The sequence below is a fragment of the Peromyscus eremicus genome, unplaced genomic scaffold, assembly GCF_949786415.1.
Source record: "Peromyscus eremicus unplaced genomic scaffold, PerEre_H2_v1 PerEre#2#unplaced_541, whole genome shotgun sequence".
Taxonomy (NCBI): Eukaryota; Metazoa; Chordata; class Mammalia; order Rodentia; family Cricetidae; genus Peromyscus; species Peromyscus eremicus.
In genome coordinates, this window is record NW_026734777.1 from 43,888 (window position 1) to 69,740 (window position 25,853).

General features: G+C 54.3%; 2 protein-coding genes and 1 long non-coding RNA gene across 4 annotated transcripts in view; 1 reads left to right on the forward strand and 2 right to left on the reverse strand.

Annotated features, from left to right (window-relative positions):
- The window catches only part of LOC131901870 (uncharacterized), a 46,325-nt gene extending 41,318 nt beyond the window's left edge, over positions 1 to 5,007 (reverse strand). The window contains exon 1 of the long non-coding RNA XR_009376922.1: positions 4,683 to 5,007. This is a non-coding gene — a long non-coding RNA (uncharacterized LOC131901870). The remainder of the gene's footprint in view (positions 1 to 4,682) is intronic.
- On the forward strand, positions 4,675 to 10,862 carry LOC131901868 (protein DGCR6-like). 2 transcript variants are annotated; one of them, XM_059252932.1, is made up of 5 exons: positions 4,675 to 4,899; positions 5,808 to 5,968; positions 9,432 to 9,532; positions 10,021 to 10,191; positions 10,749 to 10,862. In XM_059252932.1, the coding sequence occupies exons 1-5, from the start codon at positions 4,790 to 4,792 to the stop codon at positions 10,830 to 10,832; spliced, it is 627 nt and encodes a 208-aa protein (XP_059108915.1). In that variant the 5' UTR covers positions 4,675 to 4,789; the 3' UTR covers positions 10,833 to 10,862. The 2 variants fall into 2 exon arrangements, with proteins under 2 accessions (XP_059108915.1, XP_059108914.1); XM_059252931.1 differs by having other exon boundaries at positions 4,676 to 4,899; positions 10,051 to 10,191.
- Positions 10,863 to 11,622: 760 nt separating this feature from the next.
- On the reverse strand, positions 11,623 to 25,614 carry LOC131901869 (proline dehydrogenase 1, mitochondrial-like). Its single transcript, XM_059252933.1, has 13 exons — positions 25,409 to 25,614; positions 22,696 to 22,730; positions 22,045 to 22,194; positions 21,129 to 21,193; positions 20,847 to 20,963; positions 20,408 to 20,487; positions 19,605 to 19,686; positions 18,223 to 18,315; positions 17,669 to 17,815; positions 16,418 to 16,593; positions 14,246 to 14,344; positions 12,260 to 12,348; positions 11,623 to 12,180 (listed from the first exon to the last, which is right to left on the reverse strand). Exons 1-13 carry the CDS (start codon positions 25,579 to 25,581, stop codon positions 11,993 to 11,995), a joined length of 1,494 nt encoding a protein of 497 aa, XP_059108916.1. The 5' UTR covers positions 25,582 to 25,614; the 3' UTR covers positions 11,623 to 11,992.
- Positions 25,615 to 25,853: the final 239 nt, after the last annotated feature.

The following is a 25,853-nucleotide window of genomic DNA, read 5'->3' on the forward strand; positions in this document are numbered from 1 at the left end:
AAGACTGCTGTGCTCACACCACCTTCTGTGAAGCTGGTTTCATGGAGAAAGTGTAACAGAAAATCTTTCACAAATCTTCCCCCTAATAAGCACAAAGATGAGACTGTAGTGATATATTGTGTATCAAATAAAGCTTGCCTGAGGATCAGAGGACAGAGCCAGCCACTAGATTAAACATAGAGGCCAGGCAGTGGGGCACACACCTTTAATCCTAGCACTTAAGAGGCAGAGGCAGAGATCCATCTGGATCTCTGTGAGTTTAAGGCCACCCTAGACTACACAAGATTAATCCAGTCTAAAAGAAACAGAGCCAGGCAGTGGTGGCACACACCTTTAATCCCAGCACTGGAGATCTCACGCTTTTTTTTTTTTTTTTTTTTTTTTGGTTTTTTGTTTTTCGAGACAGGGTTTCTCTGTGCAGCTTTGCGCCTTTTCCTGGAACTCACTTGGTAGCCCAGGCTGGCCTCGAACTCACAGAGATCCGCCTGGCTCTGCCTCCCGAGTGCTGGGATTAAAGGCGTGCGCCACCACCGCCCGGCGATCTCACGCTTTTGCTACCAGTATTTGGGAAGCATACATGCCATTAATCCCAGTACTAGGAAGGTTGAGACAGGAAATGAATGGCTGGGCAGAGAAAGGCTTATAAGGCGTGAGGAGACAGGAACTAGGCCCTTTCAGCTGAGGACTCAGAGGCATTCGGTCAGAGGATTCTCAGAGTTGTCGAGGTGAGAAACGGCTGTGGCTTGTTCCTTTGTCCCTCTGTTCTTTCAGTATTTATTTCAATATCTGGCTCCAGGTTTTATTAAGACCATTTAGAATTCATGCAACAGGAGACCTGTGTGAATAGACGGTATCAGATGAACAATGCTGAGCATAATGATTTATGGAGAGGTTGTGAGGCTCCCTCAGTAATGTGGCTCATGCTCTCAAACACAGCGTTACAACAGAAAAACTGGGCATGGTGGTGTATGTCTTCAATCTCAGCACTAGGGAGGCAGAGGCCTGAGGGTCTCTGTGAGTTGGAGGCCAGCTTGGTCTACAGAGCGAGTCCCAGGACAGCCAGGACTACACACAGAGACACTGCTTCAAAATAAATAAATAAGTAAATCATAGGAGAATGCAGTACTAGAAACCTGTCTTCTAAACACAATGCTTCACCTCAATCACTCATTCACCTGCCCCTGTGAAGAGTGTCCACCTGCTGTATACTGCTCATCTCAATCACTCCTGCACCTGCCCCTGTGGACAGTGTGCACCTGCTGTATACTGCTCATCTCAATCACTCCTGCACCTGCCCCTGTGAAGAGTGTCCACCTGCTGTATACTCTCATCTCAATCACTCCTGCCCCTGCCTACTTAAACACAGACTAGAGATAAATATCAGTGATCAGCGTCCTGCACACACTATATGAACACTGCTGAATACAGTGGTTCATAGGTTTAACCTGCACTCAGTAGTTCAGGACCTGATGTTGTCAGTCCAGAGACTACTCATATGCGCATAACCTATCAACACAGCATTACTGGTATTTTCGCCCACTTTGACTGCTGTATGGTATTTCATAACATGCAGGGACTGAATGTGCCTTTAGTCTCCTCATTCCAGTCAGCAGCTGCCCCACTTCTCACAGTGTCACAACGCACCTGCCTACTGTCCAGTGACAACACACCGGAGGGTGAGCAGTGACTGCATCCTCTCCGGTTTGCTGTGTGATACACACGTGACACCATGATGCACACATACATGAATAAGGTGTGTGTCCCCTCTTTGAGTCACTGCAGGGTTCAGTATATTCCATTGTGACATGATGCAGCTGAGCTTTGTGGTCTTTGATGACATGACACCCTCAGGAACATCGTGACATACTGTGAATCAAGGGCTGGTCCCTCTTTGGCTTGTCTTATAATTATTAGATAAACATTAGATATTAGGTCTATTATGTAGTTACCAAAGTGACAAAAATGTGTGCCCCCTACAGTTGTCATATATCTTATGTGACACAGTGTAAGACAATCTAAGCCCTCCGTTGTCACATAGTACCATGTGGCACGTGGCTGGTACCTCTCTCCTCTCAACCGATACATTCCATTTATGCATATCTAATGTATCTCAGGTCCGCATCCCAGCTCATCTTGTACATGACGTTTTACATAACGTAGAGTGAAGACTCACACCTGACATGAGGACAGATTGCAGCCCTGGCACATCGCATTAATGTCACAGATGATGTCCCATCACCTGTGTGAGAGACTGTGGCTCACGATCTGCATACCTGTCTCTGGACTGTCATATTAAGCAAAAAGGTGAAAAACTGTAACTCCAGCCTCCATTCCTGACCATCTTAAGGTACCATCTATGCACAGTGGCCTGATGTGATGCTCCGTTCTCCTCTGGATGAGTGTGTGACATCATGATGTAATGTGGCTCAGTCACCATTTCATCTCCCAGATGTCATATGACATCTTATGACTTAGTGACATGATATGTAGAGATATGTATCTTCCATGAGCTGTCATATGATATCACAGGCGGCATGGCGGCACCATGGTGATATTCCAGTCTCCATCCTTCTCGGCTGTCATAGGGTGTAAATGTTAGGGAAGCAATGTGACTTAGCTCTCAGCTTTCAGGGGGCCTCGTAAGGAACACAGTAATATTGTGTCTCAGGCATGTGTCCCTGTTGGGGTCTGTTAGTTTGTGTCTTAATCAGTGTGTTAAAGAGACAGTTAAGAATTGCTCACACTCCAATATCCAGAGTTGAGTACGTGAACATTTCATTTTTTTAGGGCCAAAGTCTCATGTATCTCAGGCCAGCCTGGAACTCACTATGACAGAGATGACCCTGAGCTCCTGATTGAGCCTCCAGTTACCGAGTACTGGGATTACAGGGGGGCACCACCATGCCCGCTTTCTGTGGTGCTGCAGATAGAACCCCGGTGCATCATGCAGAGTAGGCAAGCACTCTACCAACTGAGCGACATCCCTGCACTGGCTGCTTTTGTGTGTCAACTTGGCACAAGCTAGAGTCATCAGAGAGGAAGGACCCTCAGTTGAGGAAATGCCTCCATGAGACCCAGCTGTAAGGCATTTTCTCAGTTAGTGATGAACGAGGGAGGGCCCAACCCATGGTGGGTGGTGCCATCCCTGGGCTGGTGGTACTGGGTTCTGTAAGAAAGCAGGCTGAGAAAACCAGGGGAAGCAAGCCAGTAAGCAGCTCTCCCCCATGGCCTCTGCATCAGCTCCTGCCTCCAGGTTCTGGCCATGTTTGAGTTCCTGTCCTGACTTTCTTCAGTGATTAACAGCAATGCTGAAGTGTAAGCCTAATAAATCCTTTCCTCTCCACCTTAGTTTTTGATCGTGGTGTTTTGTTGCAGCAATGGAAACTCTTAACAGACAATCTCCAGCTGCAGATGACTTTTAAGTGTATGATTTAAATGATTCATCATAATTTGGTATACTGTCAACATTAAATTACAGTTACTTTGGAGTATATTTATTCATGCCAATTACTTCTTCATGTACAGGTGTCTTAGTGACTTTTCTATTGCTGTGCAGCCACTACGACCAAGGCAACTTATAGAAGGGGTTATCAGGGTCTTCGTTTCAGAAGGTGAGTCCATGACCATCATAGTGGGGAGCATGGCATCCGACAGGCAGGCAAGGCCCTGAGGCAGTAGCTGGTAGCTTACACCTTGATCCATAAGCATGACTTAGTGATGGGGTGCAGGGAGGGGGGGTGCACCAGCCCCCGGTGACACATCTCCTCCTACAAGGCCACACCTCCTAATCCTTCCCAAATAGTCCCACCAACCGAGGACCAAGTATTCAAATGTATGAGCCTATGGGTCCATTTTCATTCAAACCACTGAAAGGTTTCTTCACTGTAATTTTAAGTTATTCAGATCTGAATTCACTACTTCAGAGCTTATCATGGCCCGAGAAGATAAAAAGAATGCAACCAGACGCTTCAACGACATACAGATAGATAGATAGATAGATAGATAGACAGACAGACAGATAGAAATAGAGATATAGATGACACTGCATGGAATGTAACTGTAAAAGTGTCAGCCTTTCTGCAGTGGTATAGTGTAAGAAACCCTGCTTTAGGAAGGTGTCATTCCTCTTACTCATGCTGCAAGCTAAGAATTTTGACACTGCCAGGGGCTGGGGAGATGGCTTGGTGGGTAAAAGACCTGCTGAGCAAGCGCGAGTTCAACTCCCAACACCCTTTTCTTTTCCATTCTCCAGTTGTAGACTGTTGCTGTGGTTTACAGCTTGTCTGTGGGGTGGGGCTTCTTTTAAGCTCTAATAAAATTGTCCTTGTGCTTCCATGTGAGTTCATTCTTAAATTATTTTATGAATAAGGCTAAGAAGGGAAGCTGGATTTCCGCTGTATGGTTCTCCTGCAGTCCCCAGGGTGGAGGACAACAGTCCGGCCAGCGTCCGGCCTCCAGCGGCCTGAGTCCGCGCACACTCCGTGCTGGCCGGACCCGCTTCTTTAAAACACCGGGATGCAGAGGTCAGGGCGTGCACCTCCGAGGTCAGGTCCCTACCGGAGCCCAGCGAGCCCCAGCTCCACCCCACTCCCCGCGCTCCGACCTAGCGCGTCCAGCGGCCTCTGGAGGGGAGGAGCGGGTCTTACCGAGCGTGACGCACGGCGCGGAGAGCCCACACTTACCGGAGGGGCGGGGCGCATGCGTCATCCGCGCCGGAGATTGACGTAGGGGGCGGGGCTCGCCGGAGCGTCCGGGAGAGGCGGACTGGGGGGCGGCGGGCGGCCGGGCTATGGACCGCTACGCGGGCGCCGGGGACGAGGCTGCGGACCGGGCCCGGCAGCAGGAGCGGCACTACCAGCTGCTGTCAGCGCTGCAGAGCCTGGTCAAGGAACTGCCCAGGTTCGGGGCCGGGCCGGGGGCCGTCGGCCAGGGGCGGGGGGCGTGGACCAGGGGCCGGGCGGCTGGGGTTATCGGGGACCGGGGAGCGGAGGCCGGGGACCGAAGGGAGGTGGGCGGGGGGCGGGGAACGGGGAGCGGAGGCCGGGGGTGATCCCGGGGGGAGGGGACCGGGGAGCGGAGACCGGGGGATCGGGGGCCGGGGAGCGGAGCCCGGGGACCGAAGGGAGGTGGGCGGGGGGGCGGGGAACGGGATGCCGGGAGGAGGGGACCGGGGTGGGAGGCGGGGACGGAGGGTTAGGGGCCGTGAGCCGGAGCAGGAGCCGGGGTCCGGGTTGGGGGTCGGAGCGAGGGACAAGGGGCTGGGGGCTGGAACGGGCACGAGGGTCCGGGTTGGGGGCCGGAACGTAGGCGGGGGTCCGAGTTGGGGGTCGGAGCGTAGGCGGGGGTCCGGGTTGGGGGTCGGAGCGTAGGCGGGGGTCCGGGTTAGGGGCCGGAGCGGAGGCGGGTGTCCGGGTTAGGGGTCGGAGCGGAGGCGGGGGTCCGAGTTGGGGGCCGGAGCGGAGGCGGGGGTCCGAGTTGGGGGTCGGAGCGGAGGCGGGGGTCCGGGTTAGGGGCCGGAGCGTAGGCGGGGGTCCGGGTTGGGGGTCGGAGCGTACGCGGGGGTCCGGGTTGGGGGTCGGAGCGGAGGCGGGGGTCCGGGTTGGGGGCCGGAGCGGAGGCGGGGGTCCGGGTTGGGGGCCGGAGCGGAGGCGGGGGTCCGGGTTGGGGGCCGGAGCGGAGGCGGGGGTCCGGGTTAGGGGCCGGAGCGGGGGCGGGGGTCCGGGTTAGGGGCCGGAGCGGGGGCGGGGGTCCGGGTTAGGGGCCGGAGCGGGGGCGGGGGCCGCGCTCACCCGGCGGTCTGCCCGCAGCTCCTTTCAGCAGCGCCTGTCCTACACCACGCTCAGCGACTTGGCCCTGGCACTGCTCGATGGCACTGTGTTCGAGATCGTGCAGGGGCTTCTGGAGATCCAGCACCTCACCGAGAAGAGCCTGTATAACCAGCGACTGCGGCTGCAGAACGAACACCGAGGTGTGTGTGTGTGGGGGGGGGGACCTTCCCAGGGCGTCTCTGGTCGCAGGAGCATTGGGTGGTGCAGAGCCCGTCTATGCTTGCCCTTTTAGCCAGCTGCTCAGAAACTTCTTACTTGGGTCCCCAGGTCCCCGCATTCTCCTAGACAGGATGGGCCTTGCTGCTTGTAGGTCTGTTGACAGGTCTGTGGTACCGGTTAGATAGCAGCCGGTTATTCGTAGCTCCTTCCTATAAATTATACTAGGCTGCTCCCGTTGTACCTTCAGGTCTCCCTCCCATTTTATTTGATCCGAGCTTGACTCGGTTCACACAGTGTAGGAAAGATGAAGGCCTAGTGTGACAGTGTCCCCGTGCTCTCCACTAATACTTCGCTCTAGATCTTTGGGCTTTGTTATTACTTTGGATTTTGATACTGAGGACTGAACCCAGGACCTCTCAACATGCTAATCAAGTTTTCTGTATTGAGTTACATTTACATGCAAACATTCCCAGCCTTTCTGGGACAGGTCTTGTCTGTGTGCTGCCAGACAGGAGTTCCTCCATTAGAAATGTGTGTTGCGGGCGGCGGTGGTGGTGCACGCCTTTAATCCCAGCACTCGGGAGGCAGAGGCAGGCGGATCTCTGTGAGTTCGAGGCCAGCCTGGGCTACCAAGTGAGTTCCAGGAAAGGCACAAAGCTACACAGAGAAACCCTGTCTCGAAAAAAAAAAAAAAAAAAGAAAAAGAAAAAGAAATGTGTGTTGCATTTTGTTAAAACCTTTGCAGTTCCTATGGAGATGATCAGGTGGCTTTTCTGTTACTACAGTGAGTGACAATGATTTTTCTAAATTCCTGACATGAACTGCATCCTGGAAATCCGTTCTGTATAGCCATGATGTATTTTTCTTTTCTGTATGTTGTTTTTTAAATTGTGTGTAGGTCTGTGTGTAGTGTTCATGTGGGTGTGTCCACGTATATGTGTGCTCATGCATGTGGAGGCCAGAGGTAGGCATGATGTCCTAGGTAGGGTTACTATTGCTGTGATGAAACACCAGGACCAAAAGCCACTTGAGGAAAGGGTTTATCTTACACTTCAGCATCACTGTTCATCATCGAAGGAAGTCAGGGCAGGTCTTGGGGACAGGAGCAGATGCAGAGGCCATGGAGGGGTGCTGCTTATTGGCTTGCTCCTCATGGGTTGTTTGGTCTGCTTTCTTATAGAACCCAGAACCATCAGGTTCTGGTGGCACCAGAGATGGCACCATCCACAATGGGGTTCTCCCTCCCCCATCAATCACCAATTAAGAAAATGCCCTACAGGCTTGTCCACAGCCCAGTCCTATGAAGACATTGTCTTAATCAAGGCTTCCTTCTCTCAGATGACTTTAGCTTGTGTCAAATTGACATAAAAGTAAAGCCGGGTAGTGGTGCACGCCTTTGATCCCAGCACTCAGGAGGCAGAGGCAGGTGGATTTCTGTAAGTTCGAGGCCAGCCTGGGCTACAGAGTGAGTTCCAGGAAAGGCACAAAGCTACACAGAGAAACCCTGTCTTGGAACTAACCACACAGCAACAAATGTCTTCCTCTGTTTCTCGCCGCCTTATTTTTTTACACCAAACCTGGAGCTCACAGATTTGATCCTGTGGCTGGCCATTGAACTATAGGGAGCAGCCTGTCCCTGCCTCCCCAGTGCTGAGCCTACAGAGCACGCTGCTGTGCCCAGCTCTTGACATGGGGGCTCATTTATTGACTGAGTCACTTCCCATCTTGGTCTGTTGAATTTGATTCATGAGAATCTTAGGCGTTTTGCCTCATTCCTGATAGACAACAACCTTTCCAATTTTTTTGTAATATTTTTGTGGGTATGAAGATAATGCTTGCCTCAGAATGATTTAGAAGTCTCCTCAGTTTTCCAAGAGTTTTATTTCTTCACCAAATGTTGGAGTGGCTGTGTCTTTTTGTTAATGTTTTGATAGAGGTATATGGTGTATCTAGTTCATAAGTACATGACTCAGTTCATTATTTTCTTTGCTTTCTTGGTTTACTAAGACAGTGTAGTCTAGAATTGGCAGTCCTCCTGCCTCAGCGTCTCCAGTGCTGGGATGCCAAGTCTGGGCCAGGCCCTGCTTTGCTCACTGTTTTCAGTGTCCTGACTGCCTTGTGTGACCAGTAGGAGGCTTTGCCTGGCTCCTTCTCTTACATCCATCATTCTTCCAGCACTTTCCTTCTGGTACCAGAAAGGAAAGACCTCCACTCTTACTTTTAATTGTTCTCCCCCGACTTGATCTGGAATTGGCCATTACTCTGCGGAGCCCCTTTATCTGGAATGTTTTGGTACCTGCCTCAGGCCTTCGCCATTTGTCTTTCAGAAGGCTTGGCCCAGGCGCAGGTGCACCTGGCAGTGGGAGCCTCCGCGGCCTTCAGCCAGATCCAGAAGGTGGTGATGGGATGGGCACCTTGATTCCCTTGGTCATTACCATGCCCAGGCCCCTCCTGAGCGAGTGGCCAGAATGGACTCTGGGGATTGGCCTGGGACTTGTAGCAGTGTTGGCTGAGTGACTGAGGGACGTGTCATGCACGTGCCCGTTGCCACAAGCCGTGTGTCTACCTCTTGTTCGCTGCAACCAGATAATCAGGCGGCCTCTTTCCTGTCCTTGTGTTGGTACTTATATTGAGGTGCCCCTCATTTTCAAACAACAACGATGCGTGGTGTCATTGAAGTACGTACAAAACGTACAGAACGAGGGCACTGTAGAGGCTCAGACTCAAGGCGCCTCCCTGAAGAGAGCTGTCCTGTGAATCTCCTCTAGGAGTAGGAGTGTTAGGTTTTGAGTTTTCTCAGGGCCAGCCAGCCACACTCCCATTTTATGTGCAGACTGGTGTGGTACGTTCCACTTTGTGATGGCAGTTCCATGTCTGTCTGTCACTGTTCCCATCAGGGCATGTAGTTTGTACATGTCCATACGTGTGGCACAGTTGATCAGGGACCAGGTACTTTGCCTGCTGGTAGAGGGTAAAACAACAGACTTCCCAGTGCAGGACCCTGCTGGCTCACAGTATGAGCCTGTGCACACCCTTCACCTCTGCTGGCTGCTGGGCAGTGGCTGCTCTGCTCACCTATAGGGCAGCACCAAGCTTGATTTGACCCAGCGGCACCACTGGCAGACAGAGCCCCTTCCTTCTCTTATGGGCTTCTTTCTGGCTCTTTAATACTTCCGTAGGTGTCCTTGGGTGATGTCCTGTGGATGGTGTTGAGGACAGCACAGCTAGAACTGTGCCGCCTGAATCCAGCGACTGGCTGCCTCAGGCACCTGTGTGCCTCCTGTCCCTGCCCTGGGTGTACTGAGCTCTGAGGTCATTGCCATCCCTGCCTAACCTGCAGCCCTCTCTTAGCACCCTGGAGGCGAAGGACTTCTTAGACTAGGCCTCTAACCCTGCCCCCTCTTCCCACCACCTCTCTTGCTGACAACTCTCTTTCCCTCCTAGTGCTCAGGCAGGCTCTGAGGCAGAAGCATCTGGAAGCCCAGCAGACCTGCCGGCCCCACAACTTGCCAGTTCTCCAGACAGCTCAGCAGTGCGAGCTGGAGGTAGGAGCTGGGGCGGGAGAGCTGGGCCTGGCTCCGTGGAGGGGCTGAGGGGGGTTCAGGAGCGGAGCTCATGGCTTGCTGGAGGCTTGGTGAGGTCCAGCTCATGGCTTCTCCCCATGGGGACTGAGATACCCTAGCTGAGAGGAGTCCCAGCCCATCTGTCACTCCTGTTCCTCCCAACAAGCATCTCTGTGGACTGGAGCCTACATAAGCAGTCACTGAGTCAGGGTGCTGAAGTGCAGTGGCTGGATGGCCAGAGCAGTCGGGGAGGATCTGGGGTCAGCTGTAGACCCACAGGCCAACAGGCCATGGCGTTAGAGTGGTGGCCCTAAGGGGCTGGGACTGTTGGGTAGCCTTATGGAGCCCCTCTGCTGAGTCACAAGCAAGGATGCCGTGGCCCTGGAACCAGAACCACCTTGGGTGGGCAGGGTAGCCAGGAAGAAGGAGCAGGCAGGGATGTTTGAGGCATCCCTGGGCGGAAGCCCTAGCAGGAGCCACCCTCACTCAAGACATGGCAGGCCATGGAGCATCGAATCCGGGAGGAGCAGCAGGCCATGGACCGCAAGATTGTCCTGGAACTGGACCGGAAGGTTGCTGACCAGCAGAGCACACTGGAGAAGGCAGGGGTAGCTGGTTTCTACGTGACCACGAATCCTCAGGTCAGCACCTAGGCCGGCCCTACTGAAGCCTGTGTCCCTGGCCCCTGAAGGTTCGGTTCTACCTGGAGCTTGTTTTGTTGGTGTATTGCTTGTTTTGTTTGTATTTATTTACACTTTTGGGGGACAAGGTCTGCTGTACTGCTCACGCTGGCCTTGAACCTGAAGTCCTCCTGCCCTGGCTTCTAAGCATGGGATTACAGGCATATGTTAATACACCAAGTCCCTGGAGTCTTGGCACATTGGTTCTTCATGAAGCTTAGTTAGTGGTGGGCAGAGGTGGGGTGGAAGGCCCTGGGAAGGGCGTGGAGGTAATGCCCACCTGTCCAGCCTTGCAGAGGCTTCCACCTACCTCCTGCATGCTAGCCTCCTGTGGCCACTCTAAGGAAGCCAGTCAGAGACTGCTGCCCTAGGTGCCAAGGGCCAGATTCTCCCTCTGCCTGGCCATAGCCACCTTCCCCTTACTGCCTGACGTCTTCTAGGCCCTTGTATGTCTCAGGCCAAGACGAAAGGGCATGGGGTGTCGGGTTGGCCCTTACAGGGCCTCTCTTACATCCCAGGAGCTGACGCTGCAGATGAACCTGTTGGAACTCATCAGGAAGCTGCAGCAGAGGGACTGCCAGGTGGGGAAGGCAGCCCTGTGACCAGGAGGGCCCTGCTGTCCTCCACTGCCTGGGACAGCTGGCAGCACTGCCTTGTCACAGTTGCCAGGACGCTGCCAGCTGTCAACAGGTCTGTCTTGGTGAGGAGACGCTGGTTAGATGCTGGCTGCACGTGCAGCTGTCCTCGGTCCAGATTTGGAGGAGGGGTCCAAGCAACAGGAATGGTATCGCGAGAAGGTCCCGTGACTGAATGTTGAGCCTTCCCCTCTGGGCATACCCACATTCCCTCCAGGCTTGGCTTTTGCTTGTTCTGGTGTGGCCCCAGCTCTGGGTAGAAGCTCCGGAGCCCAAGTCGTGTGTGGCCTAAAAAAATAAAGACTCCAGCACATGCTTTGTGTCCACGCTAGCTAGGATCCTCTCCTAGTGGCTCTGGCCATGCTGGAGCCAGCAAAGAGGCAGAGACCATGGGCAGTGGCCTTCTGAGATACCCAGTCAAGCCCTTATGCCTTTCACTGTCAAGAACCCACCTCCAAGCTGCTGCGTGAAACTGGAGAGCTTTAGCAGGAGGTGGGGGACCTGCCACAGAGCCAGCTAGGGCTTGAGTTTCTGGAGTGAAGGGCAGAGGGACAGGAGGAGAGGGGAGCTGGGCCTCGGCCTTTGTGTGCTGCCTACATTCATCCACAGCCTGGAATGCAGGTGGTCGGGTGTCCCCAGTGTCTGGATTAGAGTGGCCTCTGGAACTACAGGTAAGAAATGTTCCGTCCAGGCCAGCCCCTCTGCTGCTCAGAGCTGACTTCATGTGCAGTCACTAACGGAAGGCAATGTTCTCAGTTACAGCGTGATTTATTGACTAAACAGGCTTCTGCTCTCCACCCACCGCGGGGTCTTGGAAGATGGGTTAGACCCTGGCAGGTATTCTGGACTGGGGCTCTGTGGCCTGCGGAGGTGATCAGTGCCCACTCAGAATAGTGGGGCGGCTCCCAGTGGCTCTGGCCAACCCCATACCTGAGTGTCTGCTCCTGGAGGTGCAGGATGTCCCGGGGGCAGCCCCCACCTCAGCACCTCAAAGACTTGGATAGAAGGTGAACCCTGTTGGGGTAGGTTAGGCTAAGGAATCCCAGCCCACCCAAAGCTGTGCCCTGCCTGAGGCCCCAGAGCTAACAGGTTGAGTGGCGGAGGTGTGGGCATGGTTCCTGCAGTGACTAGGCCGGGTGGTGGAAGAGGTGGCCAGTGCGCAGCCGCCTGCGGAGTTCCTGCCACAGCAGCTGCCTCTCTCGCTGGGCGCCTTTCATGATGCTGCTGTTCTCCAGGGCACGGCGGGACAGGTAGGGCAGCACCTCCATCACGGGACCATAGGGTACATACTTGTACACGGGAAATCCTGCCTGGCCTGCACACACACAGCTATGAACGCCCACGCTCACGATGCCTCCCACCCCCCTGCACACACCCAGGACAACCCAGCTCACCTAGTGGGAAGCTAATTTGGTCGCACATCCCCAGCAGCTGTCCGAAGCTCACCTGGCCATCATCAGGATGCAGGCCTAACTCCTCCATCCTGTGAAGGGGGCCATGCTCGTGAGGACCCACCCCTGGACACAGGCACCCTGATGTAGCTCTGAGCCCCTCTTCACCGACATTCTAGCCTGTCTCCAGTGGGCTGGGGCAGGGATGTGGGCTCTGCTCTACCTATCTAGGTCTTTCCCACAGGGAGAGCCATCCCACCCCACCCACCCACCTCCGACACCCCTTCTCCACCTCCAGTGCCCCCTGTAGTGCTTTGAGCCTTCCCCGCTCTAGTGACTGGCACTTCATTCTCCCCTGCTGGGTGCACAGCTCTCCTTTGGTCTGAATGGAAAGCAGAGATGTACTACGGCTATCACATGCTATCAACATGTTGACTCAAAAAATAAAATCATTTTTAACTTGCCTACTAGAAAATCCAGTTATGACTATGGATTACATTGCATTACATGTACGTGTGCTTAGTGTTCATGCGTGTACATGCATGTGACTAGAGGACCACTTGGGTAATGTTCCTCAGGAGCCATCCATTGATTTTTGAGACAGTCTCATCATCCCAGGGCTCACCACTTTGACTGTTCCTCCTGTGTCTGGCTCCCAGTGCTGAGGTTACAAGTTCTTACCCCACACCCGGCTTTCTTACGTGGGCTCTGTGAATCAAGCCACAGTCCTCATGCTCACACGTCAAGCCCTGGGAAGTCACTTGTGCTCGACTGGAAGGTGGGGCAGTTGTCTCCGCAGGATCTGACTGCATATTCCTAGTTTAAATGTCTGCACGGTGATAACTACCTCATCTCATCTCCAGCTTCCTAGCTCCAGGCAGCACATTGAGCACATTCCTGAACTCAGGGCCCCACCTCAGGACATAGGACCCTGGGTCTCCCCGCACCTATTCATGGCAAGGTCTGGGATTTCCATCCCTTCCCCTCACACTGAGTTGGTTCACATCATCTCAGTCCTGACCCTGTCCCAGGCTGGCTGGAGCATGGCAGAGCTCTGCAGGGGACTGCTCTCCCAGGTCTTTCTCCCCAAACCAGGCTCCACTGTCCACATCTTAGGTGGCCGTGGAGTGTGTCCAGAGGCCTGACCTCTCCCTCACCGCTATCTCCGGACAGCTGAGGGGCTTTGTGATGTCAGGCTGTGAGAAGCACCATCCTGAGCAGACTGCATACAAGGCCCCCAGATGACGTTAGAGCTGGCAGGTAGGAGTCTCCCCGGCCCACTGCCCAGCCCAGCCTTTCAGCTTCATTGCTCCTTTAGGAAGCCCCACAGGGTGGCCCAGCCCGGGTGTAGGCTAGCCCACTGTGCCGTGGAGCCTGAGCCTGATTCCTGGGCTGACTCAGCAAGACCACTGTACAGGGTCTACCAGATTTTATGCATCCAAATCCAGAAACATGGAGATGGGGAATGGGGGTTATTGGGGCCCTGGTAATTACAGGAAATGTACTAGACTCTCCAAGACTTTACTTATTTCTGTATTTGACTTGTTAGAACTCTACCAAAGTTGCACTCCTTGGGATAAGTATTCAAAGAGAAAAAAAGATTACATTAAATTCCAATGCAGTTTAAAATGCTACAGGAAACTTGGTAAACAGGAAGGCCACACTTGGCAAGGCTTCCCAGGGCCCTGGGACCTACCCCTGGATCTGTCTCTTAGCCATTTTTTGTCACCTAACAAAATTTATTTTTGAACTTGATAATTGGTATTTCAAAAACTAGAGTAGGAACCTCGTAGAGGGAAAGGTCAAGAATGACGGACAAGCCTGGTGCCTATCGGCATCTATAGGCTTCAGCTGTGTCCGCTCATTCCACACGTTACCACCCCCCAGACACTCGGCACACTCAACAGGTCGCGTGTGTTCCCTCAGCCCGGTACCACCTGCCACCCACAAGCCACCGAGAAGCCCCCAAGTCCAGCTGGCAGAACCCACCTACGGAGTGTGAAGCGTACTGTGTCTTCATTGTGGGAAGCCACCATCACCTCTGCCCTGGGGCTGCGCTTCAGCTCCTCCAGGACGTAGTTCAGGCACCTGGGACAGGGACGGCCCCACCTAAGCTTGGCTCCAGGCCAACCACCCCCTGAACCCCTCGTGGCTCTGCAGGCCATGGTTGCAGCTGTGGCCAGGGCTAGAGCCTCAGAAAGGAGGGCCTCCCTAGGTGGTGATTGTGAAACCTTCCTGCCTGGAAGGAGGGAGGTTCCTAAGGTTCAAGAAGATAAGGACATCTGCATAGGAACTCACTGCTCAGTGTAGGAATCCCAGACCGTTAGATTGACAAGCCACTCCCACAGGTAGAAAAGCATAAAAGCGGTAAGGTAAGCAACTGCTGGGGCAGAGACTCCGTGGAACTGCCTGCAGGGTGGTTAGGGAGCTCCAGGGATGCAGCTTCTATTGAACTGTCCCCTCTGCTGGGGTGAGCTTTTCACTGATGCCACTGCGTGAGTCGCCCCCATCATGTAACGCCCATATATTCCATCGGTTAACTACACTAGATTTGGATGGTACCAATCCGTCCTGGGTGTTCTATCGGGAATCATTAGTTCACATCTCCGCAGCAGTAGTGCTCTGAAAAGGAAGGACTGATAGGATCCTACCAGGGCTGAACTGTGGCTTGGCTTCTGGGCAGGGCCCTATAGCACACTCGTGGAGGCCTCAGGTAGGGTGGGTATCCCTGAGCACCAGACACGTGCTCTCTGACCAGAGGTCAGTTTCTAGGAACATCCCCCAGCTGTGCCCTATGACTGCACGTGCTTACAGCAGGAGGGCAGGATGGTCAATGAGTCCAGTACGATACCCAGAAAAGGCCATGGGCCTGAACATAGCCTTGGGTGTCCTGTCCTGGCGTCTGTGCTGAAATAGGAGATGGAGTCATTAAGAGGCAAGGGGCAGAGGGCAGCGTGTGCAGCGTAAACATTGGCATGTGGCCCTGCCTGGATGTGCAGCAGACTCTTGAAATGGAACAGGAAGGAGCTGGAACCCAAGGTTTGCAATAAGCAAGCAGAGCCTGGGGGAGGGGCTTCACGTGAAGCTGGACTGCATGCACCGGCAGTATAGGTTATGTGGGTAAGCGGTCACGTGCTGTTTGAGTTCCTTGAGACGCTGGCCCTAGAAGTGGGGTTGCCCCCACACTCCAGATCACAGCGTATTCTGTCTGAAGTCCACACTCACCCACACCCATTACGTCAGGCTAGCCCCTTGGTTCTGTCACCATGAGAGCGACGAGCAGTGGGTACATCTTTAACAGCTAGATGTCAAAAATCCAAAAGTTGACATTGTTTATCTCACAAAATGTTTCCAGTAGGAAAGGCAAAAAGCTGGTCCTGCGGAGCAGACAGCTGTCCCGGACTCCCCATCAGGAGCTCCGGCATGACTGTCTGTCTGGGTGGGGCTACCCCGACACTCCAGCTGTCTGCTTGACCTTACGGGCCCATGACTCGGTAATGTTCACTATCTGCTGCTTCTCTCCGTTAATCCTTTTACTTTTGCTTGCTGTACACTTAATAAACCCATCCAGAACTGAAGGCACAGCTAGCCTAGATCATTCTTCATAACGTCCAGAACAACTGCACAAGAGACCCCAGTCAGAACCGGCAGAAAGAACGGGTGTGCCACCGCCCCTGACTGCCATGCTGAGCTGAAAAGCTGACAGGTGGAGCCTGCCACGTGGGGCAAGCCAGGCACCTAGGATGGATCTCTTTCTCCTTACCCCCTCCCCTCTCTCATTCAAGCATGACTTTGAACTACTGATCTTCCTGCCTCCTCCTCCTCCCAAGTGCTGGGATTAAAGGTGTCCATAATCAATCAGGCCTGGTTTATGTGGTGCTGGGGTTCAAACCCAGGGCTTCAGGCATGTTAGGCAAGCACCCTGCTACATGAGCTGTATCAGTTGTTTCAAGTGTCAGCAGAAGCCAACTGGAGGCACAGAGGCCAGTACTTACTTATCCATATTCAAAAGAGGAAAAATCTGATGTTCTGGAAAAATGGTGACAGTAGCAGAAATAGCACCTTTGCCCTCCGGAAACTGGCTCTGCCTGAATGGGACCATCACACTCGGGGCCAAGGTTCTCTTGCATCGTTCCAAGAAGGCACAGAAGGCCCTCTCACCTGTGGTACATGGCATTGGTGGCCTCATATGTAGGGTTGACGGGGTCCTCATAGCCGATCTCCACAGCCCTGGCACGCTCTTGGGCCATGTATGCACCGCGTACCAGCTTGGCCCCAAAACACCAGCCCTCACGGCGAGCCAGTTCCATATCCATGGTCACATTGTCATAGGCATCCTGCAAGGCCAAGCTCAAAAGTCACAGGGAGCCCCACTCAGCACTGGGACTGCCTGCTTCGTGTGTGACTCAGCTTAAAGCGCCCAGGCCAGCCAGGGGTTACCTCAGGGACGCACCCCTCAAAGCATCTGGGAGACAGATGTGGATGAAGCTGGGCCTCCAACCTCCAACCCCAAGGAAAGGTGATGGACAGTGGGGCCATCTAAGCCTCCTCTGTGTAGCCTGAGATGGCTCTTGTGGGTGCCAACCCAGATGCCTGGAGTTACCGTGTATTTCAGAGTCACCTTGGCCAGTTAGGAGCAAATTGCCACCTGTCTGGGACTGCCCCCACATACACTATGTCCTCTTGGTGCCCAGCAACTTAGGAACCTCAGGCTGCCAGGCTCGACTTGGGGTTTTTCTGGGCTCCCAGATCTACTTCAGCCCTGTCAATCTTCCAGGGGAGTCTGGTGATTTTTTTCAGATTCTTAAGAGGATCCTGTGCTAATAATGGCAGTCAGCTATGAGTCTTCCAAGGAGCCCAGGAACATCCTTGTCCTCTGTCCTCATGCACTTTTGTTTGCATTTTGTGTTAGTACTGTGGGAAGGTGGTCTGCAGGGCACTGTCATGCACATGTGGAAATCAAGGGAAACTTAGAAACTGGCTCTCTCCATTCACCATGGATCTAGGGTTCAAACTCAGGCTGGCAGGCTTGCATAGCAAACGTTTTCATTGAGTCATCTTGCCAGACCACACGTACACTCTTGACTGGGTCCTGGACAGGGTCCCAGGTGGTCTTGTTTCCTCCTTTGCAACTGGCACCAACCCAACCTCTCCTGCAAGCCTGGGTGTGGCCACTGGGCAGGGCCTGTTTCCTACACAGCTGAACTCAGTCTAGGGTTAGCAGCCTGCGCATTCCTTTACCTCTGCTGCTCTGGCCTCTGCACAAAGCAGGGCCAATCAGATACTGCATGGCGCCATAGAAAGGCAGATCCCTGCGAGGTGGTGGGTCGCACCACCTGAGAGGGTCTCAGCACCGCAGTCAGACACTGGAAACAGGCAGGGAGCTAGGAGGCAGGAGGCGAATGGCTGTACCTTGAGGTAGCACTGGAATGTGTTGAAGATGAGCGGCTTATCCACATTGAACCTGCGCTGCATCTCCAGGGTCAGGCGGCTGATGGCCGGCTGGAAGTAGCTCTGCTCAGCATCTATCATTAGCCGCACGCCTGAATCTCTGGCTTTCTGAGAGGCACATAGGGAGGAAGAATCTATGGTTGAAGGTTGGTGATGCCTTCCCTCTGCTCGGGTGCTGGGGCCCCTAATGCTCTGTATCCCCCACCACTACCACACACACACACTGGTAGGGCTGCTCACACCTTGGCCAGCACATCCATCGTCCCCATCCTCCCCTACGCCCCCTCCCATACACACACAGGGAGTTGATCACACCTTGGCCAGCACATCCATCCTCCCCACCACCACACACACACACACACACACACACACACACACACACACAGCTGCTCACACCTTGGCCAGCACGTCCATCCTCCCCACCACACAGACAGCTGCTCACACCTTGGCCAGCACGTCCATCCTACACACACACACACACACACACACACACACACACACACAGCTGCTCACACCTTGGCCAGCACGTCCATCCTCTGCAGCATCCTCTTCATCTGCTGCTCCTCCTCCTCGGTGAAACGTGACAGCAGAGGCTCTAGCTGGCCTGTCTGAGAGTTACAGCAGAAGTCAGGCCACTGTGGGCCACAATGCTCCACCTGAGGCGAGTCACATTGGAGCAATGCTGTCTTCTGCCCACCCTCCTGCCCTGTCGGGGACCAGAGTACCTCTCAGTACCTTGCCTTAAACCAGTTAGATACAATGACAAAATGGCCCAAACTGAGAGCCAGCCCACTCACTGTCCTATGTGAGGAAAGCTGTGCCTGTGTAAGCCGCACCAGGCCTAGACCTGTATCCCCAGGAGTTTATTTCTATGGCTCCCTTCAATCCTGAGATCAGTAGGGAACCATGCAAAAAAAAGGCAGAGGAAGAGAACCTTGACCCCAGTCAACCAGAAGGCTCCATGGGGATAGAAAAGTCTCGAGAGGAGGAGCCATTGGCTATGGGTTACTACTAACTTGCCGCCTGGGACCAAAATGTGGCTTTCAAGGAGCCAAACAGGTCATTGGTGGACTGGTGAGAACTGGCAGGATGCACCAGAAACTCTAGGTCTGCCCCTCCTCCTGCAGCCCCAGCCCAGGATGCTCCTGCAATGCTAATAAGCCATCCGTTCACTGATCCCAGCAGCACACTGAGCACAAACAGCATGTGCCAAAGTCTGTCGGTGACCTTGGAGCAGAGACGTCATGAACACGCTGCACCCTGAGGTTCCAGGACAGTGGCTCAAAGTTTGGGGTGGACCCTCAGTCTCAGGGGCTGGGAACACAACAGAAGAAACAACCGCAGGTCCCTTGGCTGCTACTGCCGTTCCTCCTTCAGAACCCAGAGCAGGGGTATTCCACACAACACTTTCCCCCTGAATTCAGGCCACACTAGCAACTTACTTTGCCAAGCTGAACTTGGCGTGACTTCTAAGGCCAGGTTGCAAAAGTCAATGCAGCTTCTGCCTGGCCTTCATCTCAGGGGACACTCACTCTGGGAACCCAGCCACCATGTTTGGAAGAAAGCCCAGGTGGCGGTCAGCACCACCTTCCACACGTGTGCAGGGTACCTCCATGACCTGTCCCTGCCTGCCACCCTCTGAGTACAAGTGACTAGGAGACCCCAGATGAGAGCTACCCAGCTGGACCCTGTTCAGCCCTAAAGACTTGTGGTGACCCAACACACAAGACTAGGTGGGCTGGGGAAGACCTTCTCAAGACATCCATCCTCTCCTTGTGTGTAGAGGTCCACTGAGCACTGTGGACCCTGGGTTTGTCTTTGTGGTAGGGTGAGAAAGAATGGCACCTCAATCACAGTGAGTCCCCTGGGTGGGCAGACACATGGAACTGGGGGATACCTGCACATTGGGGACCACCAGGTGCCTGGAGAGCTGGGTCCTGCTGTCAATGAGGCTGTTCCAGTTCAGCAAGTCCACAGTGCTGAGGGATGAGGTACATCAGCAGAGCAAGCAGCCAGAAATTCTGGGTCCAACCACCTGGCTATACTCCCAAGTACTAGGGTTGTTTGGGGGTCTGACACACACCAGCCCATTCCTCAAATGACTACTTCCAAACTCAGCCTTCACAAAGCCCACCCCAGTGTTTGATTTTAAAGACTAAACACTTCTCTCGATTTTAAAAAAAATTAAAACCAAATCATGACCATTTTTCCAATGTGTCAGTATCAGTAAAAACACAAAGTATACAGAGAATTCCACAGCCAGGTCAGGCTTAAGAGCCAACAGTGTAAGGCTAGGCAGGATGCAGATGTCACTTCAGGGGGCTGGAGATGCCAATGGGCAGGGCTAGCCAAGGGCACCTGAGAGCCAGTAGCTCTACCTCAAGCCAGCATTCTGACTTGACTTGGGACTCCTGGTGACATTAGTCCCAGCCTCTGTCCCTAGGGATGGGACATGAGGTGCTGACTTCACCCGCCAGTGTGGCTCTTAGGAAGATGCTCTGGGACCAGGGTTGTTTTCTAAGAGTCTTGTGCCCATGCTGCCTGTCCCCCAGGACTCCCAGCTCACTATCAGTTCCTGTCAGTAGGACCCCTGACACTGTCATTCCCATGGCTCATCCTTTCCTGGAAGGTGACCAGGAATAGAAGCCACTGGGGCTCGGCTGAGACCATGACTGTACCGGGGTGGATGTCAGCTCTTACCCAGACACTCCCAGCGTCTCTGGTGTGAACCACCCCTTGATCTCAGCCCTGGACGCGATGCCCATCTTTGCGATGCTTTCCTTGAGAATGGAGAAGGCAGAGTCAGTTGGCGTCTCTCGCAGTCCATTAACACCCATCCCCACCACGACTCTGAGAGTGTCACATCATCTCTGATAACAGGACTCATTTCAGGGTCATTTCTGTTCCTGGTGGCTGTGGTACCTTTTCCATCTTTGCCGTTTCCCACATCAGCTATCTGCTGAGCCAACTCCCTACCCCCATAGCCATATACTTTGTCGACAGTGGAGCCGTCCAGAGTTCCTACCACCGCACTGTTCCCCCATTTTCCCCGCTACTGCCCCGGCTACACCTCCAAACATCTCCAAGACCCCACCTTAGACCACTGCACAGTTCCAGGGGAAGGGGAAGGGCTGCTCACCTGGAGCACCACCACCTCCAGCTTCGTGTCTACAGCAGCACGCCCAGACTGTCCCTGTTCTGCAGCCACTTGATGAAAGAACCGTCTCCACCTGGTCAGCACATCTGAGAACTGCAGCTGCCAGTGCAGGTGTGAGCCCCATTGCAGCAAGTGCCCAGCTCCTCCATCCAGTCCTGGGGCCACCTCTGTGGCCCCAGATCGCAGCTACCAATCTGAGCCTCTCCGTGCACCTAGCAGCCCCAGGTCTCAAAGCCTCTGCAGATCCAATGTGCCACCACTTACCAGAAACTGCGGTCTTCCCAGTGCAGTGAGCTTAATGGCCGAGAAACCACCGTCACTGGCTCCACCTGTCAGAAGCAAAGGAAGAACCATGAGTGTCTCCAGGGAGACGGATGACTGAGTCAGAGGGACCAAGTACACCTTGCAGTTCCCTGGCCTTTAAAACCAGCCCTGTAGCCAGCTCCCACCCATAGTGAGACCCAGTCCCCCAAATGCCCTTGCCCATGGCTGCTCCAAGGACAGTGCTACAGAGGTGGAGAGGGCTGATGAAACAAAACAGCCTTGGAACTGCAAGAAGACACCAGGCAAAGAAGCCCAAGGGATCTGTACTGCCCGCGGCCTCCTTGGCTGTTTCTTCCTTACGCCTTCAGTACTGTAGGCCATCCATGTATGGGCCACAGAGCACAGAAATGCCAAGTGGAACAGGGACTGCACAGAACCCCAGGGAGAACAGTCAGAGGACAAGTGGATGCCTCTCACCAAAATGCCAAGACGCCAGAGTGCCATGATCACACAGGCCACCCTGCCGTGAGGTAACTGCTTACCAGTGTTACACCCTGTGGAGTGCGATGCATTTAAAGGTGTGGGGCCCCGCTACCACACGAGCAGGACCCCTGGGGCCCGAGGGCTCGATGGCCCCATGACTTAACTGGCCTTCCCATCCCCAATCCTCTTACAAGGAGGAGCTGCAGTCACAGAGGCTGGGTCATCAGCTCCCAGATCTGACCCTCAACCTGAGGGGTGCGGATTCCAGAACTCAGTGTCAGGACACCATATGCAGGTGCAGGCCCAGGGGCAGGAACGTGCACAGGAACATGGGCTTGTCAGGGGGTCCCCCAGGAGCTGTCAGGACCCTTCACTGCAGCCCTGACCTCCTCCACAAGGCTCTGCCGAGCAGCTAGCGAAGCGGGGACCCCACCTGAGGCCTCGATGGTTTGCAGTAAACGCTCCATGTAGTTGTCACACTTGGCTTCGTTGGCATAGAAGTAGGTGCGGGCACAGATGACCCCATCTCTGCGGTCTCCAAAGGCAGGGTGGACCTGATACTGTTTCTCCCTCTTATTTGTGCCTGGGAAGGTAGAGACATGGCCTTTTTAGAGATGCTATCCTGGTTCAGAACTTCCTCTTCAATGTCCTGCCCATCCCAGCATAGGCCAACATCCCAGCGCTGCAACCCTCCAGACGGGCTCCAAACAGGCCTTGCTGAGCAGCCTGAAGCTGCCCTCCTGACAGCCCGAATGCCTTTGCCACTTGGGTCCCCCGGCTAAACCTCGTGATGCAGCAGATCAGGCCAGGAAAGTAGAGCCTCCATGGCAAAGGCTTGGACGGTGGCCTGCTGAAGGCCAAGGTGACTGAGCCTTCCTAGAACTGTTAAAAATACCAGGAGCCTGTATCTCACTAGGAGCCCTCAGGTGGGTCGGGTACAGAGCCAGGACCATAGCTCTGTCCACAGGATGCAGTCTCTGGCTTTGACTCCTGCCCAAAGGCTGGCCCAGGCCGGAAGCCCAGGTGCCTCCTGGGCCACCAGACTGTGCGCTGGCGTGAGGAGAGTACCCGTTCCTAAACTCACCCCTGCTGTCTCTCTCTGCTTCAGAAGTGCATGACCTGCAGGACAGAGGAGGAGGCAAAGGTCAGGTCACCAGGAGGCAGCTGAGCCTTGGACTAGACCATGAACCTGATGGAAGACTGACTCAAGGAAACAGACCAACTTGAGTTAACCCAGCCCTTCCTCAGGCCTGGCATGACCACCTGGGCCAGAGAGAGGATGCCCAGGCTGCCTGTGGGTAGAGCCTTCCTTACTGATGAGGCCAGGCAAGGAGAGGAACAGGGGCCACCCTGTACAAGGGCTCCTCCGTTCCAGCAACAATGCCCCTTGCTCTGGCCTGCACCCCTAACATCTATGGTCTCCAGATAGAGTCCCACACACCCCGGCTACTCTCACCCTATGGCCCCAGTCTCTACTAAGACGCTTAGGCTTATTTTCCAAATAGCGACCAGAAATTTTCTTAGAAGATGTAAATGAGACCTTAATATCACGTCATTGGAAACCTCCCCAGTCCCCATCACACTCGGGGACATCAAGTCCTCCACAGGGCAGGGTGCCGAGGCACATCACAGGGCAGAACACTGCTTCATCAAGGAACCTCACTACTCGAGCAAATCTGGGCCACCAAGCAACGTGCCAAGAAGTCTTGTCCTGGGCCTTCCTCTCAAGTCCCAGGACCCTTATTCAGATGTTTTGAGCCAGAAACTATAGGGGGGGGGGGAGGAGGCCGTGTCCTTGGGTGTCTGGGGCTCCCCACAAGCCCCTCAGCCCACAAGGCCACAGCCCAGGGGACAGAAGCTAGGCAGACAGCTACTGCTCCATCTACCCCATGCTGACAAGATGTAACAAGAAAGAGGGTGAAATGCCATTTGTAACAGTGTTCTGAGTCTGTAATGAGGAGGCAGACAGTCCCCATGCGTCACCTTCCCTCAGAGACAGACAGCCAAGGTCCCTGGAGGATATGGGTTCCCTAAGAGCAGTGTAGGTCAACCAGACAAAAGTCCCCAGGGCTATCAGTGCAGGGAGGCAGGCGCAGGGATTCCCGAGCAGAATCGCTGTCAAGGAAGGAGACTTGGCTGCTCAATGACCCCTGATGGGAGGTTGGTTAAACAGCCCCACAGCCCAGAGTTTAGATGGTCTGGTCTCCACGCTTTCTGTGCCTTTTTCCATTCGCTAGGGACAGGCCTCATCTCTGGGTCTGTAGGGCTGCTCACTTCTGGTCAGGTGCAACCAGTGGGCCCTGTGAGCTCTTTGCCCTGCTGGGAGGCAGCATGTGGAGATTGCCAGCCTCCCTGTTACAGACTCAGAACACTGTCAGAGTGGCATTTCACCCTCTTGTTAGTACTTTGAAGGCACAGACACCAGCAGCAGAGCTGGACCCACATCCCCACCACTTGTTGGCACTGGAGGGTGGGCACTGTTAGGTCAGGAAAGGTCTATTTCTGATGTCCCGGAGCCCAAGCAAAGCTCCCGGAGACAAGCAGCCATGACAAGCTGAGCAGCCAATGGACATGCACAGACAGGCAGGGAGGGCGGGCCTGCCACCCAATCTCACAACAAGGCCGCTTGGGTGAGAGCACTCAGTGCTCACTCTATCTAGGCTGAGGCCGTGGAATCCATTTAGTTATTCACCAGCAGCCTTAGTAAAGGCCTGCAGCCAAATCCTGAGGTTCACAGGGGATGCAGGGGCTGGGTCACCCCGCCTTCAGAATGGCCAATCACTAAGCCGGGGCTGGGCTCCCAGGCTGAGGCCAGGCTTGGACATTCTGTTCTCTGGGCCAGCAGCCTCACATGACTGCCTTTCCCCAGCCCCTCCTGCTAGCCACCTGGGGAGGAGCAGGGTAGAGTCAATGGCCTGACAAGGCCCATCCTGAGCTTCACACGTGTGGAACCCCTGCAGCCAGAGACCTAGGACCCAAAACCCAAGCAAGGGCCCGTTAGGGAGGGTACAGGCCTCCAGAGAGTCAGCTGCCACCCCGGGGGCAGAATAAGGCCACTCTGTCCTGCTGCCAAGGGGGCAGTCTGTGAGCTGTGCTTTCTACTCATGGCCTGGGGAAAGTCCCTGAGGCAAGTTGGTGCCAGCAGGATACTCCAAGCTGCCTGTCACACCACACTGCTTCCTGCTACAGTTCTACTGACCATGAGTGTCTGGCTAGGCCCAGTCTGCAAAGCTCTACACCCTGCAGGCACAGCCATCTGCAGATTAGGAAACTATTTGAGGACTAGTTGGAACCTGCAGGTCCAGTCAGTGAGTCGGGAATCCTTGGAAAGAGAGATTGTAGACTGTAGCAGAGCAGGAAGCCGGGCACCACCAAATGTTTCTGTGAATGGCTAAGTCTCAGCCTTAGAGGCCACACGCTTACACCACTCTGCCCTTGCAAGTTGCAAAGGCAATCTGAATTTTAAATAGTTTTGTATCACAAAATATAGTTCTTGTCCTGATAGTTTCAACCACTCAAAATGTAAAACTACAGCCTCAGTACTATGTGATGAGCTGGACATGCCAAGGGCCAGTTTGCAGATCTATCGCTCAGCCCTCTTCTGGTACAGGCTCACAAAAGCACAGCACTCTGGTCTGCAAGAAAGAAGAACTCTAGCTAGGCACAGCCCATGAGGGCTGCTGGCAATCAGACCAAAGGCTCTCCAAGTCTTGGCCACCACCTAGCTGAGGCCCCCACAGCCTGGTGCACCTCAGGGTTACAGCTGGGCCTTATAACACCAGAAAGACAGGCCTTACTCCATCTCCTTGCGCTCTGCCTCCTCAGGGCTCAGGTCTTCCTCCAATCCATAGTCTAGTATGGAGCCAACACCGAAGGCTTTGTTGTGCTGGATCAGAGGCCTGATAGACTCCTGGTCCTCGCCAGCCACAAAATGGCCATAGACGGTCATCTTCATTAGTCTGTCGAACATCCTCTGCCCCAGAAGCTTCCTGGCAACATGGAACAACTGAAAGGCAAAGGGAAGCAGCTGTCTGGCCATCTGTCCGGCCATCCTGGCAAGACCACTGCTGACTCCTCCCATTTCACCCCAGTGCCACACTGTGCATGGTTTTGTTGTTTGTTTGTTTGTTTGTTTGTTTTGTTTTTCGAGACAGAGTTTCTCCGTGTAGTTTTGGTGCCTGTCCTGGATCTCGCGCGGTAGACCAGGCTGGCCCCCAACTCACCGAAATCCGCCTCGCTCTG

Coding starts and splice junctions, on each gene's coding strand:
- LOC131901869 (XM_059252933.1), bottom strand. CDS start 25,581: ATGTTCGACAGACTAATGAAGATGACCGTCTATGGCCATTTTGTGGCT. Junction 20,964..21,128: donor TGGGAAGACCGCAGTTTCTG/GTAAGTGGTGGC, acceptor CTGCACTGGCAG/CTGCAGTTCTCAGATGTGCT. Junction 16,594..17,668: donor CATTCCAGTGCTACCTCAAG/GTACAGCCATTC, acceptor TTGGCCTTGCAG/GATGCCTATGACAATGTGAC.
- LOC131901868 (XM_059252932.1), top strand. CDS start 4,790: ATGGACCGCTACGCGGGCGCCGGGGACGAGGCTGCGGACCGGGCCCGG. Junction 4,900..5,807: donor CTGGTCAAGGAACTGCCCAG/GTTCGGGGCCGG, acceptor GTCTGCCCGCAG/CTCCTTTCAGCAGCGCCTGT. Junction 5,969..9,431: donor GCTGCAGAACGAACACCGAG/GTGTGTGTGTGT, acceptor TTTCCCTCCTAG/TGCTCAGGCAGGCTCTGAGG.